Below are 19,421 nucleotides of genomic sequence, written 5' to 3' on the forward strand. Positions count from 1 at the left end.
TATCTCTATTAGTTAAAAAAAAATGAAGAATGAAATCAACAGTGAAATGTATAGCTGTAGAAAGGCTTTAATATAACAAATTTCTAGATAAAAGAGAAATTTTAGTAACAGCCTCTCAGATAAGATTCAAAAAAATTTTTGTAGTTAATGATATTTAACATTGCAGTTCTTTGGGAAAATCATACTATGATACTGTTTTCAGCAAGACTTTAGAAAACTTTCTTATCTATATTTCACATCATGTAACTATTTTGTTATACCTCTAGCACTGGTAGTTTGAAAACTAATTAATTTCATGAGGGATAAGTTCAGTCCCAGATTTTGGTTAGTTGTTTATGTGATGTGATACACTTCTCTGTGCACAATTAAGACTGCAATTTCTTGATCATACAAACCATTCTAAGCTAGCACAGATACCCACCTGGCAGTCTCCTGTTTGCCTCCAGTGTCTTTCATTTGGCCCATTAATAAGCCAGTCCAGGACATTAAGCAGGGCAGAAAACTATTCTAGCAAAAAATATATGTACTTCTAAGCACTACCCTGAATCGGCTCACCAAGGCTTAGCAAAATGTCAGTGCTGGTATCAGGGAGGGAGGAAGAGAGGGAGGAAGAGTAGGCAAGATCACCACAGCATCGGCTTAGATTAGCTTGAGCTGGTTTTGAACTGCACTCCTGGCTGGCATTTGTGTTAAGCAGTTCACTTTGTTTTAGAAGTGAAATGTCATGCCTTCTGTTTGGTATTCAGTTTTGGATAGGTCTGTGCTCATTCCTGCCCCTTCAGCTGCGTCAAATCTAGTAATGGGAGCTGTAGATGAAGCTGGATCAGGTCTCAGACTAGACCAGGAGTGCCTCACTAGTGCACTTAGTGGAAGCATCCTGGTTGTAGCACTGCAGAGCCCATCACAGCAGGCTAGCATATCCTTTTGGCAAGTAGAACAAGTTAGCCTATGTTCAAATTCTTCCACGCTAGCAACTTGTGGTGTCCCTTCGCTATGCAGGGTATGGGTTTATCCTGAGGACAGTGCTCGATGAGAGGCCAGATGTCCCTTGAAACAAGAAACTGTGAACTGTCTGCCCGCAAGGCTAGCATCTTCAGCCTGCTCTGAGCGCCTTCAGTCCTTTCAGCTGCAGCAGCACAGCCTTTCTGAGCCTGTGGAGTGAGCTAGCTTAGGGAATTTACCTGGTTAAAAAAAGAACTGCTTCTGAAGTTCAGGGTCTGGATTACACTAGAGCCCTGCCAGTGATTTTTGCTGTACATCAAGGGAAAAAAAAAAAAAAACAGGAAAAGAAAAGGCTTGGAAGAATAGATATAAGTGTACAGATAATTCCCTAACCTATGGAAGATACAGTTGTCATGAAATTGCCCTAAGTATTACCTGTAAATTCATAGTATAGTTGGCAAGTGGGAGGTTGAACTATCAGCCTTCTAAAGTACTGAGAGACCTCTATTTCATATGTAAATAGTAATAGCTTCTAAGTATTTACTTACCACTAACTAACAAAAATATAGCTGCAATTAAGTTGGCTTTGAACTTTTGTGAAGGAACTGTTTCTATTTTACCTAGAGATATTCTAAGTAGAGTTTAGTCTCAAAGCCTGGGGAATTTTTTCAGGTATGGAGAGTTGTTTTTTGTATGTCTTTAAGGACTGGGCTTACAGACGCTTGTTCTGTCTGAAGAGGGAAAGGGCGCACTTGTTGGCAAAGCATCTCTGTAAAGTACTCAAGTAGACCTTTTTTACAGAAACGTGTTTTTATGAAAGAGGTCAATTTGATGTTTCTCTGATCCCAATTCTGACTACTCTTTTTGCTGGTAAAATCATATCTTCAGATAAAATCTTGGTGAGAATGGGAGAAAAGAACACAGAGAGCTCATGGAGATCTTGATATCCAGGATGCTTATTTTCACAGAATGATTCATATGCCCCACAGGAGATATTTCTAATTCCAGATGGATGATTGCCATAACACGTACAGTGTTTTGCTATTCAGCTTGTTTCTAGAGCCAGTTTTTACAGAGGATTTCACAATAGTGGCTGTCTGTCAACTTTATAATGTGCTGCCGTGCTTGGACAGCTGGCTGATTGTGGAAAATCTTACTAAAAAAGTAAATCAATGTGATGTTTTCTGCACTGTTGACTTAACAAGACCTGAAGATAGAGTATGGCAATATTGATCTTTAAATAGCAAAGACAGAGCTCATAGGAATGGTTTTAAGCCTAAAAACATGAAAGATTTATACACTAGAATAAAAATTTTTGAATCTGCTCCTTTCTATTTGGCCCCAATCCATCCATTTGCCTTGACCTGCTAAATTGCACAATATCCTATCCCTTGAAGTTTTCGCAACAAAAGTGAAGTCCTTATGTTCAAGTAAGCAATAATACTGGTTCATGTTCTGTTCTCAGTATTTTCATTAAATTGATACAGATGGATGCAAATCTGTAATGAGTTTGTTTTTTTTCTCTCTTGCCTTTCTCTGAAACTGGTGATAATTGCCTTTGCATTAGGATGTGAAGCTCATAGAGGACTTTAGAAAAAAAAAATAGACACCTCAAGTTATGAGACTTTACATAAATATTCTGAAAATAATGACAGTCTGAGAGAGGTAATCTCCTGGGTTCTACAGGACTTACTATACAACACAACTGGCAATTCTACAGCTATGTCTTATTAAATTAGGCAAGTCCTCTCTACTGTTTCAAAAGACTTTATCATTTGTTGCAAAATATCTCTGAATGTAGCGTCTCAGGTATACAAAAAGGAACTAGAATGTGCTATGTCCTCTCCACTATGTTTTTGCCAACAAAAAGAATATAAAATATTTTTCCTTCTGCGGAGTGGGTCAGAAGTTTGGGTCCTTTTTAAGTGCATTATTTATTAACTTTGTTATTTATTGAAGTACTTCAGAACTTTTCTATATATTTCTTTGCTTTCATTTTTACCAAGGATTCAGGGATTCCTCAAGCAGAATTAAGACTCAGCCTGGTCAAGGTGATTTTGAAACTTCTCTCTTAAAATATTCTCCATATGTTTACCAGTAAAATGTAAAGATACAACAACACAGCTAAGATCTGCTTTCTCTGTCCAGATACCCCAGATACAATAACATGGTTATTAGCTAAGTGATGTTTTGAAAGTGTGTGTTCTTTGGCCCAAACAAGTCTCCTTTATGTGGGGAGAAGTTTCTACCAGAAACATTTTGCAAAACAGAATAAGTTAATGATACTAGCATAACAGTTCCAGTTGCCACCTTTGGTTCCAGACCCTTTAGTCTCTCTACATGGAACTGTTGAGGGACTCCCAGTCACTTTGTCTGGACCATCTCTGTCTGGACCATCTCCTCTTCCCCAGACCTAACCTCAGTCTTATCTAATCTCTACATGATGCTCTCCTGTTTCACCATTTTATTATTACAGGTCACAGTGGCTGTAGAGAAAGATGGAGGGAGAGGAGAAAGAAGGGAACCTAGGGAAGAAGGGAAGATTTGGTTGCCTTGCAGAAAGTAACTATAATCAGTCTTTTACAGTGACAAGAAAAGCACCAAGACTGTGGTATCCAAGTGCCATTTAGATTAAAATTAAAGTGTAATTAAACTAAACTTCCCACAATCCTTTACAAAACTTAATTTGCAAAAAATCAAGGAGAAACAGTGTATATTAGATGCACATAAGGTACTTTTTGTGCCAAATCATATAAATAAATAAATAAATAAATAAATAAAAGTCTTTCCCCTCCCCACTCTTCTCTTCCAGTTACTGGTTACCAGTTATCAGTTATGTAGCAGGCAATACCAACTCTGCTGTGTTGCCTGTATTAGATGTGATTGAGTTGACTAATACAGCCTGAAAGGTCAAGCTTCTTTAATAGCTTTACTGAAAAATGTACAAAATATGTCAAAAAAGCAGATACTTAATCCTAAATTAGAGGAATTTTCCTAATAATCTATTGCTATACAGATATCCCAAACCAATAAATACTTTTACAGTGGAACTTTTTTCTTAGTTATTTAATTTTTTTTAGTTGCTGCTTATATTAGTTTCTTTATCAGAATCCCCAATTTTTTAAATTTAATCCAGAGAATTTTGAAGGTGAAAATGTTCTTTATTATAAGGGAATAAGGGTTCTGAAAGCCCTCAGCATGTTTGATGCAGTCTCCAAAGTAGTGAGGAGGATCCTAAAGGAGAAATTTAGGGAGTGGAAGTGTTGAGAGCCTTGCTTGAAGACAGGAGGATTTTTATGGCTATTTAACGTTGCTGAACAAAGCGTAGTTGAGATTGGTTGTTTTGCCGTTATCCATATCAGACTCTTATTGCAGAAGATAAGGCTGGCCGTGTAATGGGAACAAACTGAGGTAATCAATTAAGGGGAAGATATGTCGCAGACTGTCTGTTGACCAAAAGAGTTGGCAAGATGACAGAGGGGATAATGAAGGGGTGTGCAAGATGTAGTTTAGACCACACAATGTTTTGAATACTCTGATTGCTTGTACATCAGTACCCGTAGTGTACATTTAAAAAAAAACCCATGTAAATGAAACAACAAAAAAAGCTCTTTTCAAGTAATTAGTGACCTCATGGGAAGTTTTTTTTTTTTTTTTTTTTTTTTTTTCCCAGCAATGCTTCTTTGAGTTCTGTTGAGTGAATTATGAAAGCTTTTCACATTAACTTCATATTTTAGTATCGCTGTTTTCCTCTACATAACTGAACTGCAATAAATCCACTGCTCGCTGGATTTCTCGTGGCTGCTCACAAAGGCTTTTCTTACCCTGGACAATACCATTGATCCCTCATCTCACCTCATCTAGGTTCAGAAGAATAGCTACCTTTGTCGAGAAAGGCAGCACCTTGACATTCAGTGCCCTGTTTACTCAGCTGGGCACAAACATGGTTGTAGGACTTTTGGTCCTAGTGACAAGTGCCACCTGCCACCTACGAAGTTCAGATAACTCATCTTAAAGATGTAAAGATGTGCTAAGTTGCCATATAAAAAATTTTAGAACCACAATAAAGACAATAATGAAATAATTAGTTAATTTTTGGACATACTTGCAGTCCAAACTATTTGTAGAGTTGAAAACTGATACTCTTGTTCTGACTCAACTTGGAATGCATATTTTGATAGATACACAGATTTACAAATCAAATGCCATATAATTTGGGATTATATTGGTATTTGCATCCATGAAAGGCAGGAAGAATTTAGCTCAGTTGGTTAGAGCGTGGTGCTGTTAATGCCAAGGTTGTGGGTTCAGTCCCCGTATGGGCTGCGCTGAGGGCTCTCCAGAGGTCCGTTCCAGCCTTACCATTCTATGATTCTATAAGACAGACATCTGCACCTTTATATAATTAAGGTTGTCTGCTTCCATACATGGCTTGTTACTTTTTCCTATATATTAATTGTCATCTCAAAAATTAGGAATCCTGCAAGGATATCATTTTCCTGAGAGCGTTATTTACTCAGATCCTTGTTTAGTGTGTGCAGTGAAGCAGAACAAAACTGTTTTCATGTGCAGGTGAAACAAACATATGAGTGCTAAATTTGTATCTTAATTTCTATTTCAAGGCTCCTGGAGCAGCTGGAAAAACGGGAAGCTTAGGGAAGAAACCTGGTGAGTCATACATTGTGACAGCACCTTATATCTGTTTAAAGTATTATTTTTCAGTGAGAAATTTCAATGGGAATAAAGTCTTTTCCATTAAAATGTATTATGTTTACTCTTAGTCTTTTTTGTAGATATTATCAAATATGTTGTCCTCTAATAATTTGCACCAAAGAAAACTTGTTGTCTATATTAAAATAGTGTGCAATCTGTGAGTCACTATAATATGTAAGTAGCAGATAGCTGGAGAATAAAAATCTGCTTGTGCAAAAATGGAGGCTACTTTTGGAGTTTGAGAACAGTTGAGAACAGCCCTGAATGCTTTTCAGCAAGGAGATTCATGGGTATCTTGACTAAAAAAAAAAGAAGAAGAAGCTGCAAATACTCAGCCAATAGAAGTAAAATTCTAATAAATGAGGTGAAATTTTCCAGTTTGTTCCAGGAGCAGCAGGAAGAGTGGGTGTTCTTAACAGTGTGTGTTGAAGGGCAAGGAAAAAGAAACAGCTATCTTTTGAAATTTAAAAAGCAACATGAACTTCTAGCTGTGAGAAGGCCTTATTTCTTCCTTCTAAATATGACCTGTTTTGGTAGAGGCCACATTCCTTTGTTCTGGATAAATGGATTGGATTTCTTCTTAGTAATTACACATCTAAATAAATCAAAATTTAAAAATCCTTACTGGAAGGAAAGCTATTTCAGTCTTTTTTAACCTTTTTGCTGAGAGTTTTCTGTAACTTCCTGTTTCTCAGTGGCACATGAGAGCTCAATGTCAAACTGATAATTCATATTGTAATTTAATGAGTGCATAGTCCCCAATAGAAATTCTTCATGCTGGTCGGTGAAAGGAGATATCTAGTATTTGGGGCCTTGCAGAACACCATCTTACAGGGAAAAATGAGAAATTTCTTTTTCTTAGAGAGAGGAAAAGTACAAGATTTTTGGTCTCTCAACTTATGATATAAAAATGATATAACTGATATTGTAATTGTCATGATAATGAGAGAGGTTTTGGCCGAATATAAAATTCCTTTCAGTAAGTGCTACATCTAGTTTCTTTGCTTGTGTTCTTGCCTTCTGAATGGCATAGAGGGAAGAAATGCCTACAACTACAGGGAGCTTGCAGACTTCCTAGAAATATGGCTATGTTTCTTGACAAATAGCTTGCTGTCCTTGCCATTATACAGGGCAGACTGTGCTGCTGCTGCTGGCTTTTCTCTGTGTAAACCTTTCTGATCTGCTATCATCATGAAATGTATTTTATCAAGTTAAAATTTTCTTCAGTCTTCAGACTTTACACGAACTGTATAAGTCCCAGAACCCAGTTTAAAGCATCTTGCTAACTCTCAGCCACTAGCCTTCCCATCACTCATTTGATTCTCTCCTTTCTTGCCCCTTGTGCCTATGGTTGGGTGCCTCTTCTCCCCCCTCACGAAGGAGATTACTCTGTAGTTAATTCTGCGTATGTGATCATTTGCAGCAAACTCAGATTGCTCCTCTGTCTGTCTCTTCACCCTTCTTATGCTGTTCATTTACATACTTCTCTGCTGACCACTTCTAATTTTCTGTAGTCACCCTTTCCTATTAAAATTTAAGTAAACTATCAGGTCATTTTCCTTGCTGTCTTCAACACATTTGGTTCTGTATTTCTTGGAAGGAAACCTCCCTCTGTTTCAAATGAGTCGCCTTTTTGGTTTCCTTTGCCTACAACTACTTTTTCAATGATTACTCCCTTCCTATGCATTACCAGCAGACTCCCCCCTCCTTTCCCAGCCTGTGGGTGATATGTTGTTACCAAGTGCCTTTGCTGTTTCTCTTGGCTGCAGTTTGATGCTTGAGACTGAAGTTTGATGCTTGTTGATGTAGAGGGATAAGTAGGATGGTGCACAGCACTGTGTTACTTTTCCTAGTATAATTGCCCAGAAGAAAGCTGGAGACCGTTTCTGTGTGTTTGCTCTCTTCAGCTTTAGTCCCTTCTGCTGTCTCTGTAGTGTTGCCTATTAGCCCACCTCACGTTCGTGGTTGCATTGCTTTCTGCTGCCTTATGAAGGAACAAACTGGCTGCAGGCCTGACCTTTTTCTGCTTTGTCTTCCAGTGCCAGTTTGGTGAAGAGTTGTTTAGGATAGCCAAGACTAAAATTACACGCAAACATAAATGAAAATCAATTGATACACAGATTTTTTTAATCAAGATTTTCAAATAAAAGGTAAAATCTCAGGCAGTGTTTTGAGCTGTGATCAGACAGTTGCTGAGGTTTTAAATTAAGCTGGCTGACTTGCACTGAAACAGTTGAGAAATGTTGCTGTGATCTGGACTAGTTGTTCTGCTATGGGTTTATTCTAGACCGCAACCATAACCAGCCAGACTCAATGCCCAGATTAGCTGCTTTAAAGTTCTCAATTTTATCTGAGGCATGACCAAGTAAAAATCTCCTTTGTCGTAGCCACAGGACCAGAATTTACTATTCCGGGAAAGGTTTTTCTTAAAACCAAAAACCCACAAATTCCCATTCCTTCCCCCCAATCATTCTGTTAAGGAGAATACTTGAGTGATGAATGACCGTGTATTGTGATCCTAAAGTGGAGCTTTCATCAGTAACAACACTTCTTTTGTGCTTCTTTGGAAGCCTGAGACACTTTACAGCTGAATGAAGGCTAAAAAAAAATCACCATAGATTCCTCCTAACCCTTTAGATTAATAAAGGACTACTCAAGTGTAGCATCCTTAATTAAAACTTTAGCTTATCAAAACCTACACAGTTTTCAGATCTACTGTCTTATGATTTCCAAAGGTTCCCAATAATAGTGATATTAAACATAAAATCCATCCCTCTAAACATGGTTTAATGACAAGCTAAACCTGGCTTAGAAGCTCTCAACAGGACATGAAAAAAGCCTGCCTCTGCTTATAAGCTTCTGTTGATTCAAATTTGTTTAAAAATGGGTTAATCCTGCCAGACTTCGTGGTGATTATTACCTGTCTTTCCACAACTGCTGTAAAATATGGTGTAAACTGCATTGTCTGCTTTGGCTAATGTGTCAGACAGGTAATTGGGTGCCCACAGACAGAGTCAGATTCATGCTGATAGGGATCAAAAAAGGCAGCATTTTTTAATAAATGTTCATATAATTAAGATTTTAAAATGAATCATACCTGTGGCTTTTCTAAAACATTTGTTTCTTATCTAATCCGGTGAGAAGTTTTCTGCATGTGTTTGTTAGTTTGCACTTTTGTTACTGCAACTTCTCCCTTACTCTGTCATCAGTAGGTATCTCCTCTTTCTAATGAGCTTAGTCCAAACTGATGGTATAAAAAATATTTATTAGAAAACAGTGCTATGATTTTGTTTAATAGCCGTGTAGCTCTAATGGTGGACATTATTCTTCTGTATTTCAAATATTCACTTATATGTACCTTCAGAGCTGCTGCACTCCTGTGCTGTTTATTTGTATATTGCTGTGAACTTTTTAAGGATGGACTCCTAATTTGTTATATAATCGCCATTTGTTTTTGTGAAACTACATAAATACAAAACAATTTTGTGGAAAGAAATGCAAAATGGATTTACTATGCAACTGATAATGACAGAGTAAATATTGTACAAAAAGTATTCAGTTTTTTTTCCAGATTAACATTTGTTTTCTTTAACAGAAATTGCCCAAGTTATTGCCTCTTACACAGCAACGGGTCCAGAACAGCTTACCCTTGCTCCTGGTCAGCTGATTCTTATCAGAAAGAAGAATCCAGGTGGCTGGTGGGAAGGAGAGCTCCAAGTTAGTTACTATTTCTTTTTAAATAAAATTATATATAAAAAATCTTGGTTTTTTTTACCACTCGAAGTGATTAATCCATCAGTGCTAAATAATTTTGAAAAAGGTGGTTCTGTAACTAAGCTATTAGAAATAAAACTCCCTTACAAAAATCTACATACAATCCAATTCTTTGAGGTAACTTTGGAGGACAGCAAGAGCAAGCCATTTGGATTTATTTTAAGTCCAGGATACCCACCTCACAAATCAGACCCAGCCTACAATCCACTCCTTTGTACATTTTCTACAGGCCCTTCAGACATAAGAAGGTGGTGGATTTTACTTACTTACTATTTTGGCTACTTATCCATCCTCCCAGTCTTGTGTCTGGAAGTATTTGCCACATGAACAAAAAAGCAGTCATCATATCAGGCGCTGAGGCAAAGGCAGTCATGCAACAGAGGCGTGTGGGACTGCTGGGTTAAGTGGCAGGACCTGCTTGTGATCGTATGATGCATGTATGTCTGTGAAAGGGGGAGAGATACTGGAACATGTGATCCTTGAAGACCTTCTTAAAAAGATTTCTGCATTGCTTCAACCGAAAGTTGGCTGCCCCTTTTGCTGGAAAATTTTGAAGGTATTATACACCACTGGTTTTTGAGATGGCCACCACTTTCTCAAGTTAAAGAATGTAACAATAGGAATTACAACTCTGATGGGCCTATCTCAGCAAGGGCTCAATTTTTAATGTAGCAAAGTAAAAAGAATGGTGTCTGTTGCAAGCAGGTAAGTTGTAATAGGAATTTAATAAAATATTTTAATTCCCCCCCCCTTTTTTTAGTGTAGAACTTGACAATTCTGAAACTTTCATTCTCAATGACTTTCAGTGGCAAAGCTTGTGTTTTTTCAGCCGTGCTTCATACCATGGAAAGAAAGTTTGTTCTTTTTTAAGTATGGGCGCTATATGAAAGAGTTTAAGCTATTTTTATAAAGTGGATGTTTGAACTAATTCAAACTTAAATATTTTTTTGACGTCAGTACCTGCCCTTTTTTCCTGATGACATTTTTTCCATTTCCTCTGTGAAGAAACTGTCTTCTAGGATTACTTTGGTCTTCGATCTCAGTAACCTCTATGTTGTTATTGTTTTGTAACCTGAAAGTCTCACATTAAAATTTATTTTAAGACATTAAATAAACTTCACTGGGCAAGAGTTTTCAAAGTTACCAGTTAGCTGCCAATGAGCAAAATAATTTTAAAGGAAAAAAAAGTGTAACTTTTTATTGTGAAAATATTCATCTGTAGCTTTGGTACCATACTATATCAAGGGTAGTTTGACAAGTATTGTTTTCATTAACAGACCCCTTCCTATTCTCTTTACTCTCCTATTGTGCCTATTGCAGTTAATGCAAATTCCTGACTCCTTTGTTATGTGAATACAAAGGTTTATACAGAAATATGGTGAAATGGGTAGAGGAATTTATTTATTTTTTTTTTTAAGAGCAGTTGTAAAATGACAACTGGTTCTGGAGAAGGATATTCATAAATTCTTTATACACTTAATTTCAAAGTAGCAAATATTTTAAAAGTATCTGTACAGGTCAGTTTTGACCTAAGGTAAGTTTGGTTCATACTTTTCTCAGAGAACATAACAAAGTTAATACAAAATGAGGCAAACGTGTTAGGTATTACATTGCTGACTTTAGTGCAGTCTTCCAGAATATCTTAAAAATGAATAATCTAGACACATTAGCTCAGATTTTTTTTTTTCTTTTAGTAGAGAGAAAAAAAAGAGGGAAGGAAGTAGTTGAAGGATACTTCCGTTAGATGGCTTCTTTCTCTAAAATTAATATTCTTTTTGTTTATAAGGGCTATATTCTACATGCTCAAAATTTTAACTATATTCCAACTGCAAAAAAGAATAAATAGGTAAAATAAATCTTAGCATAGATTTCATCAATATGGAAGCTGAGATTTGCTTAGAAGTTTTAGAATAATCCTTCTTACATTCAGATTTTTTTTTCTTCTAATTTTATTTGGAATGAAAAAATGTAATTGTCAAAGCAACAGGATGCAGGACAGGATGTGAAACTCCTGTCCTGCTTTGGTAGTGTGGGCTTTGTCATGCTGGATTGGGGCTGCAGTCCAGCTGCCCCAATATCCCGTCTCCCATAGTGACTGGTTGCCCCTGCATTAGAAACTTAGAGCCCTGCTGTAGGTCAGGTGTATGACAAGCTGCTTCTCCCTGAGCTGGTGCACTTGGACCACGTGCATACTCGTGTGTGTGCACCACGTTCTCATATGGATGCTTGCTGATTAGATAGACGTGAGAATACCTAATATACCTTCAAAAATGTTAGTATTTTTTAAAGTAGGATAACTTGTGTAGTCTCTATCCGTACGTATTTATAGTTTCCAAAGCTTAATTTTTGTTTCGTTGGAATATGGCTTTAGAATTTCTTATTTGAATCCAAACTTTATCTGTTTTTTCCTGACATTGTTTTGCTGATTTTGTTCTTGTTGTTATTTGTTTGGGGTTTTTTTAGCGCTTAGTGCAACATATGTTTGTAATGCTGTGTCTGTTGTTTGGGCAGGAGAGACTAAAACAGATGCCTGTCACAAACTTTAGGTACCATTCCTTTTTTAAAAAAATAGGAGGAGATTCTTAATCTTTCTTAAACGATCACAGTTCAGGTGTTGATTTAAATACAGTTCTTTGCATAATGAAATAGCATTTCAGTGCTACTATTCATTACCACAACAGGTAGCCTAATATTCTATAATTATGGTATAAACCAAAATAAAACATGGAGAAATCTTTCAGAAGGAACAGATTTGTAGTATTAATTATAAAGAACACAATGTAGAAAAACTGTTACGTGAAAAATGGCTCAGATTAGTAGTACAGAATGGTTTAAATTTCATACAAGCCACTTCATGTTGTGGGAAGTATAGTAATACTAAACTACCACCACAAAAATAGCTGATCATTTCCTCATAAAATAACTTTTTTCATACTCTAGTCAGTGTGCCAGCAAGTAATTAAAATGTTGACTGAATTGCCTCACCTAAGGATCTATTGATGTACTTAATCCTCTTAAAAGAACTGTTTTCTTACTAGGCACGAGGGAAAAAACGGCAAATAGGATGGTTTCCTGCTAATTATGTAAAACTTCTGAGCCCTGGTACCAGTAAAACTACACCAACCGAGCTACCTAAATCAACAGCATTACCTTCAGGTAAGCAATGTGCTAGTATTAACAAAACTGCTTTTTGTAATGTATGCCATTTACAACAGGATTTTTAAAAATAACGATGGATATTAGAGTATGTCACATTAGCCATTCAGTAAAACTCTTAATTAAAAAAAAAAAACCATACAAATAAGTATACAATTAATTTGTATATTTATTGTGTTGGTCCTTCAGGTGTGATCTATTGAGTGATTAAAAAAAAAAGTTGTGTAGTTTTACATCTCAAAGGGTAAAATTTATTAAAATTTTCAGTCCTATTTATTTGCACTAATTTGTCCATGAGAGAATTTTTAAAGTTTCATGATGATCTCTGGCTTAGCAGTTGAGATATTTGTCATTTAGAACATTTTGTTTTTCCAAACGTTAAGTGTGAGAAAACTACTCAAATGATGATGTAGCCTTTTGTCCTACCTAGCTGCTTATTTTAGGGTTTATAAGAGCATACAGGAGTGATAGAGCATTGTACTTTTTGAAGGCTACACATTACAGCTTTACTGTAGGCAATATGCAACAGTCCTGCCAGTCACCTGCAAGACATAAAGCCAGGCTGAAAAACGAGGGAAAAAAAAAATTCTTGTGACTGCTTCAGTCTTTAATCTTCTGGGGCTTGTGAGTTGGTGTGGTACCAGGTGAAGAGGACTCTTGTCAATCAAAAATGTGTAGAATAGATGTGCTCTCTTTCATAAGCCAACAAAAAAGACTTGAGGTGATGATTGTCTTTTGCACTGGTTGGATTTGGATTTGAATTGGGAGGGACATTTCCCAGGCCATTTTTTAAGCTCTATCATAAACATTCATTTGAATTTAATAGATAATGTTGTAAAAAAAAATGATCATGAACATAGCTTTCTCCTTTAAATGTGTATAAAGATAGTCATATAGTTTGTTTTGTAAGTCATTGTTATTAAAATATATATGTATACACACACACACACTCACTGTATAAGAGAAGCCAAGTATTACAAATGGTGCAAACTGGCTCCTTTAGGGATAGTCTTAAAGATGCAGAAAGTCAAGCTTCTGTAAAGATGCATGAGTTTGGATCCTGCAGTTAAAATTATAGTTCAGCATTCACACACATTTTTACAAGGCAGTGTGAAGAGGGTTTTTTTTTATTATTATTTTTATTTTTTTTTTTATTTCAGGTCTGACAGTCTGAGACTTCATACACATGCTAACAAAACTTTTACAAAATAAACTTTCTAGCACTTTTTTCATTGCCAGCAGATCATTGAAATTGTAATGGCGCTCATTCTTACCAAATTCGACTTTATTGTAGAACGTATGTTTTGGAGAGTGAAAAGAAGAAATAGGACCATCCTGTCTTTCTGTTATGATAGGTGACCTCACTTGTTTATGGGGTTTATGCAGGAGGTTGACTTTTGAGAGGCATCTTCGTGGAGGAATTATGTTAGCAGGAAGGCTTGCTATGTGAAAAAGGCATGGCAGCTCTGAAGGAAACCATGCATAAGGGTAGAACAGCACCGAAGGCAGTGTATTGCAAAAGATCAGAGAGTGGGCCCTCACTTGCACAGTCTGGGTGTTGAAGGTAGGGGATCCATCAGAAACTAGGATCATCAAAACTTCTGTTTCTTTTGTCATTTTGTTTGTTTTGATATATATGCTTTGTGTGTGTCATATTGTAATGCTGACTGCATGACTTTAAAAAGAATATCTTGCATGGATGCTTTTGTTTTATTATACTTTGAGGTTTTCTTAATTTCCTACTGCTGTTCTTCTACTATCTGTTCCCTTTTAAACTTGCAGAATGAATGTATCCTTCTTGGTTTTGAGCAGCCTGTCACTGCTGCTTGTAGATAGCCAGATGTAAGGAATACATTATATTACAAATACTGGGAAACATGTCTCTAGCCATTATTACAACATGAAAACATTAATTCCTTACATTTTTACTTGTACTTAGACTTTTCTTGTACATTCATTGCTTATATTGATCATGGGTTTTGCATGAGGACCTGGCTTCTCTGCCACTACTGTAGGACTAGTACTAATCAATGGACAATCTTTCTAAAGGGGAAACAACTAAAAAACAAAACAAAACAAACAAACAAACAAAAAAACCACTGAAGCTCAGAGCAGATAGGCTATAGCCTGCCTCTGCCTGCGTCGCTTTGGGAGCTGGTACTGTTAGGAGTTTAAAATGAGTGAAAAACTTTTTTGCTGGGGCAACTCTAAGATCTTCCTGTATTGGACTAAAGTGTATTCTGAGCTTTGTGACCAGGCTTAAATAAGATCAAGATAAGGTTACTGCTTTAAACTCTACTGAGGAGACCCATCTCTTCAAGAATTCTCTTAAATTACCTCCCCATTCTTGGAATCCTGTTGGACTGTTTAGGTATTCTGATAATACTGCTGGACAACACCAAATTTCACAAAAGTCTTTGAAGTAGAGAACAATGTAAATGAAAAATTTCTGAAAGAGGTTACCAATGTGTTAATATAGATACTATATTCTAGTATAGTGTAGCTTTAGCATTTCCCATTCTTTATATTAATAATATCCTATAAACCTGTAACAAGACTGCTGTAAAACAGATTCACAGATCCTTTAAAGTGAAATATGAGCATCAGTAGAGTTCACATATTTGATCTTGTGTTAGCGCAAAATTACCTAAAACAGAGGTACACTATAGTATACATTTCTTTAGAAATGCTGGTTTATCTTCAACATGCCAAGCAAATATATACTTTGGCTAGTTGAAGCGACAGTGATTGACAGTTATGTAGCTTTTTGCCCTTTTGCAAGTAATGAAGCCAAATATGGAGGTCTTGTTAAATGCGAAGTTTGATTATGATGTCTGTGAAAAAGGACAAAGTATTAACTAAAAGGAGTTAAAACAAATAATGATTTCAAAAATAAAAATCCCAAAAAGGGAGAAGTGCCATTTGACAACTGTAAATAATCTGCCGACTGAGTACAAGAATGAAAATAAAAGAAAAATATAGGCTGAATATAATAGAGAACCTGGCAGCAGGGCTAATTAGATAGTAGGTTTGTGTCTTAAGGCAAAATACCAGAAACCCTGGAACTTGGCATGCAGAACACACCAGAAAGGCAGGGGAAACTATGTATTTAAACAAACAATCCTGCTGCTTTAGAGAATTAAGGAGAGAAAAATGCTCTATTATAATTGAACAGAGACCACTGTGTCCTGAGAACCAGTTTCATGGTAAGAAAATAGAAAATACATTGTTGAAAGCAGCCTCACAGTGCCAAAAGAGTAGCTTAAATGGCTTAGTATATTTTATTTTTCTCATCTTTCTAGTGTTTTTGTGTTCCTAACGTCTCAGTGGCAGTCACCATTGGCTTGCTTTTGAGTTACAGAGCTGAGTTGAGCCGGTCCTGTTCTAATTAGAAATGAGCTCTGATAATGGAAATTAAAATGTTTCCCAGACTTTACTGTCCATTGGCTGTGTCTATTGGAAAGCATAGGCTTAGAATAGGTTGTTGAGGATGGAAAATGCAATTTCCATAAACATAAAACAAACATGATGCTTTTTGGGGCCAAAATTTACATAAAGCTGAAGGGATGTGGCAATAGAATGCTAACCTCTTTAAAGTGTTTGACTTTTTGATAAAATTTAAAACTTTTCTTTCTTCTCCTGTTTCCTGACAAAAATATCTAGGGTACAGTTCCAGACAGGTTACACTGTTCTAAGCTTGCACTGTTATGCAGTGCCCTTCCTAGTATGAATCTGACCCCTCAAAAAGCCAACTGAGAGTGCAAAACTGCTAGAAAAGTTTTAACTTTTTTTTAAATCACCTTGGGCCAATTTGTTGAGGACTCTGATATGCACTAGTACAGGGGCCCGGAAGAAAGGGGCAGGACCACGGCAGTGTGGGTTTGGACCAGCGTATACTGTCGCGGAGCCATACAAAGCATCTGCGGTGACTGGAGCAGGTTTATGCATGGCTTGCGTTTTGGTGACACATTACCACTGCTACAGACCTGTTCTTTTATCTTCCAGTGTGCCAAGTAATTGGCATGTATGACTACACTGCGCAAAATGACGATGAGCTGGCGTTCAATAAAGGCCAGATTATAAACGTCCTCAATAAGGAAGACCCAGACTGGTGGAAAGGGGAGGTGAACGGACAAGTGGGTCTCTTCCCATCCAACTATGTGAAGCTAACAACAGACATGGACCCAAGCCAGCAATGTAAGTGACCCTCTCTGCTGCCGTGCTGTGATTTTTGTGTGCAGTACTTTAAGATGAAACATGCAGCATTGCTGTGATTCTGCTGTGGTTTGCAGAACTCAAAGCTTCACCCACTGCTGCATTTGTCAGAGTCTCTTTGAAGACCTTCTGTAATGCGAACCTTATTTTATGTTTATTTTTAGTTCCCATCCCCTTTGTAGCATGTTACCCTTTACCATTTTGGCACCATGCTGTTTACATGCCTGACTCATTTTCCTAGCTTGAATTTGCTCATTGTTTTGTTTTGCTTATGTGTTGTTTTCCTCCTTTTTCTAGGAATCATATGTTGTCCATCCCCCACTCAGGCTTGAAAGTCCTCAAAGAGACCCACTATCCCATATCACTGCCCAGAGGGATGATGGGAGATGCAGCCTTGATCATGTGACTTCCAGCATGATCATCTACTGCCTTCTGAGTAGAAGAACACACTGCAGAGCAGTTTACCTCATTTTACATTAGTTGCACGGAACCGCAATGTTTGAGTTAATTACCTGCAGACATAGACGCAAAATTAAAATGAAACAAACAAACAAACAAAAAGAACAACAACAACAAAAACAGAGGATAGTGGGTCCTTTTGTGGCTTTCATAGTTACCAAACTAATTTTTCCACCTTTGCACAGGTGCTTTCAGTAGTCTTAAAATTATTTTTAAATATATATCTTAGCCTTTTAAAGGAAAAGTATAAATTAAGTTTCTTCACTGCAATTTTGTTTGTGCAAAAAGACCCACTATCAAGGAATGCTGCATGTGCTATTAAAATTGTTCCAGATGTCCATAAATTTGAGACTTTATGTATCATTCTTTTTTATTGTTCACTTGTCCAGTGTTGTCAATATGTCTGTTTTTTATTATTTTTATTGCAAAAGAACAGAAGGAGTTAAATCAGTTTTAAGGAACTTTATATGTGCCCAGTTGCAGATAAGGTATTTTGTTATAGTTATTGTACTGTATGTATCAGGTGTTCCTTGTTGAGTGTGTAATACACAGTGGAGAGAAGAATTAACTTCCTTCCAATGCAAGAGGTGTTAACCTTGCATAATGTTGTTATCCCAGTTATGTTAATTTTATTTTGCACATTACTTGTAGCTGCATACCGTTAGAAAACATCCTGTTTTGTGTTTGTCTCAGATGTTTCGTTTTTTCTGTTTTCGTATCAGAAATCAATAGACTGCTACATTCATGTGAGATTTGAGAATTAACTTTTTTTTTCCTCCATCTTGGCTACATGAAGTTTGATTTCTCATTTTTACTTTTCATGACTATGGAACAACATATTTTGAACAAGTAATTATCTTGACAAGAAAGAATGTATAGAAATATCTCCCTGCAATTAATTTCCAATGTTTACATTTTTTAACTAGACTGTGGAATTTATACAAATTAATATTAAATGGAGCTTACAGTCGAGTTTATGTAGTAGCTGTGCTGTAACTAAGCCATGTTTGTCTTTCCAACATTAGTTACAAGCTCTTGATGAAATGCCTGGTGCTGTCAGTGCAGAAACCTCTCTTCTCAATGCCTCAAGCACAATATAGTAGTTCTACTAATTACTTCAGCATTTAGTTCTGTTCTGTTTTTTGTATTTCATTATTTCTAAATTTCATGCTGGCAGTGTTGTAGAGTTCCTAATCCTCCCTCATCTCCCTCCTTCCCACCTATCATCCGGTGCAAAGAACGAGTGAAGCTCCTTATTCAATTGCACTTCAGTATTTCATCGATATGAATGTAAAATATATAAATATATAAAAACCTGCAGCTTTAACAACTGTAATACAGCCTTTAAAATTAGTTACATGTATAGATAATTAAATTCTTCATATAAAACTAGACTAAAATGTGTTTGTTGTCTTGTTGCTGTGTACACACAGAATTCTTCAAGTGGCATTAGTGCATGTAGTGAATTAGCCACCAGAATAGCCTGAAGCCCACCTATTTAATTTCAGAATGACACTTGTATTGTTTTTTTGGATATTTTTTGAATATAATTGCTCAGATTGATCATGCTTAACTGCAACCTTTTGCACCTTTCTTTTTCTGTTCAGTGCTTTCTACATGTTGCAAATCAGTTGATATTTTTGTCATTATGCTGGTAGATTAAGTAAGTATAGCTTGTTGTTTTACTAGGGGTTTACACTGACTTAGGCTCTGTGTTTTATGCCAGTGCTCTGGTCTTAAAACATGCACACTTGCACAGATTTTTTTTTTTTTTAATTATTTTTAGGGTAGTACTTAACACACAATCTTTTTCTTTATTGCTCTGCCATAAAAAAAATTTCTTCTTCACCATAACCACTTGCTGAAGAATATGCTGCCTAGAATCTGACAGAAGTTGAACAGAACTTAATACTTGTAATTTTCAGTGCCTGTTGTTTTGTTTGCTGAGAACAATGTAGCCAAATTTCATTCCACCATTGTTACTTTATTCCACTATTTCAATATTTCGTGCATTAAAATGTTATTTTAATGAAGGGATATCTCTGCATTACCGTAATGAATGGTTGTGTTAAAAGATTTATAACTTGACTAAAAGCATTTGCCCTAAGGGATAGTTTATTTTTTTAGGCCTTCAGGCCAGAAACACATTTGCTCTAAATATT

General features: G+C 36.4%; 1 protein-coding gene across 5 annotated transcripts in view; it reads left to right on the top strand.

Moving 5' to 3' along the window:
• The window catches only part of ITSN1 (intersectin 1), a 137,321-nt gene that overhangs the window by 98,054 nt on the left and 19,846 nt on the right, over positions 1–19,421 (top strand). For 4 of the 5 annotated variants that reach the window (XM_062598647.1, XM_062598658.1, XM_062598668.1 and 1 more), the window contains 4 exons: positions 5,565–5,610; positions 9,251–9,372; positions 12,468–12,585; positions 16,591–16,782. In XM_062598647.1, the coding sequence (XP_062454631.1) occupies positions 5,565–5,610; positions 9,251–9,372; positions 12,468–12,585; positions 16,591–16,782 (478 nt within the window). Of the gene's footprint in view, positions 1–5,564; positions 5,611–9,250; positions 9,373–12,467; positions 12,586–16,590; positions 16,783–17,097; positions 18,660–19,421 lie in introns of those variants that run through there. The other variant, XM_062598688.1, reaches the window with a different exon arrangement.

The sequence above is a fragment of the Rhea pennata genome, chromosome 1, assembly GCF_028389875.1.
Source record: "Rhea pennata isolate bPtePen1 chromosome 1, bPtePen1.pri, whole genome shotgun sequence".
NCBI classification, from domain to species: domain Eukaryota; kingdom Metazoa; phylum Chordata; class Aves; order Rheiformes; family Rheidae; genus Rhea; species Rhea pennata.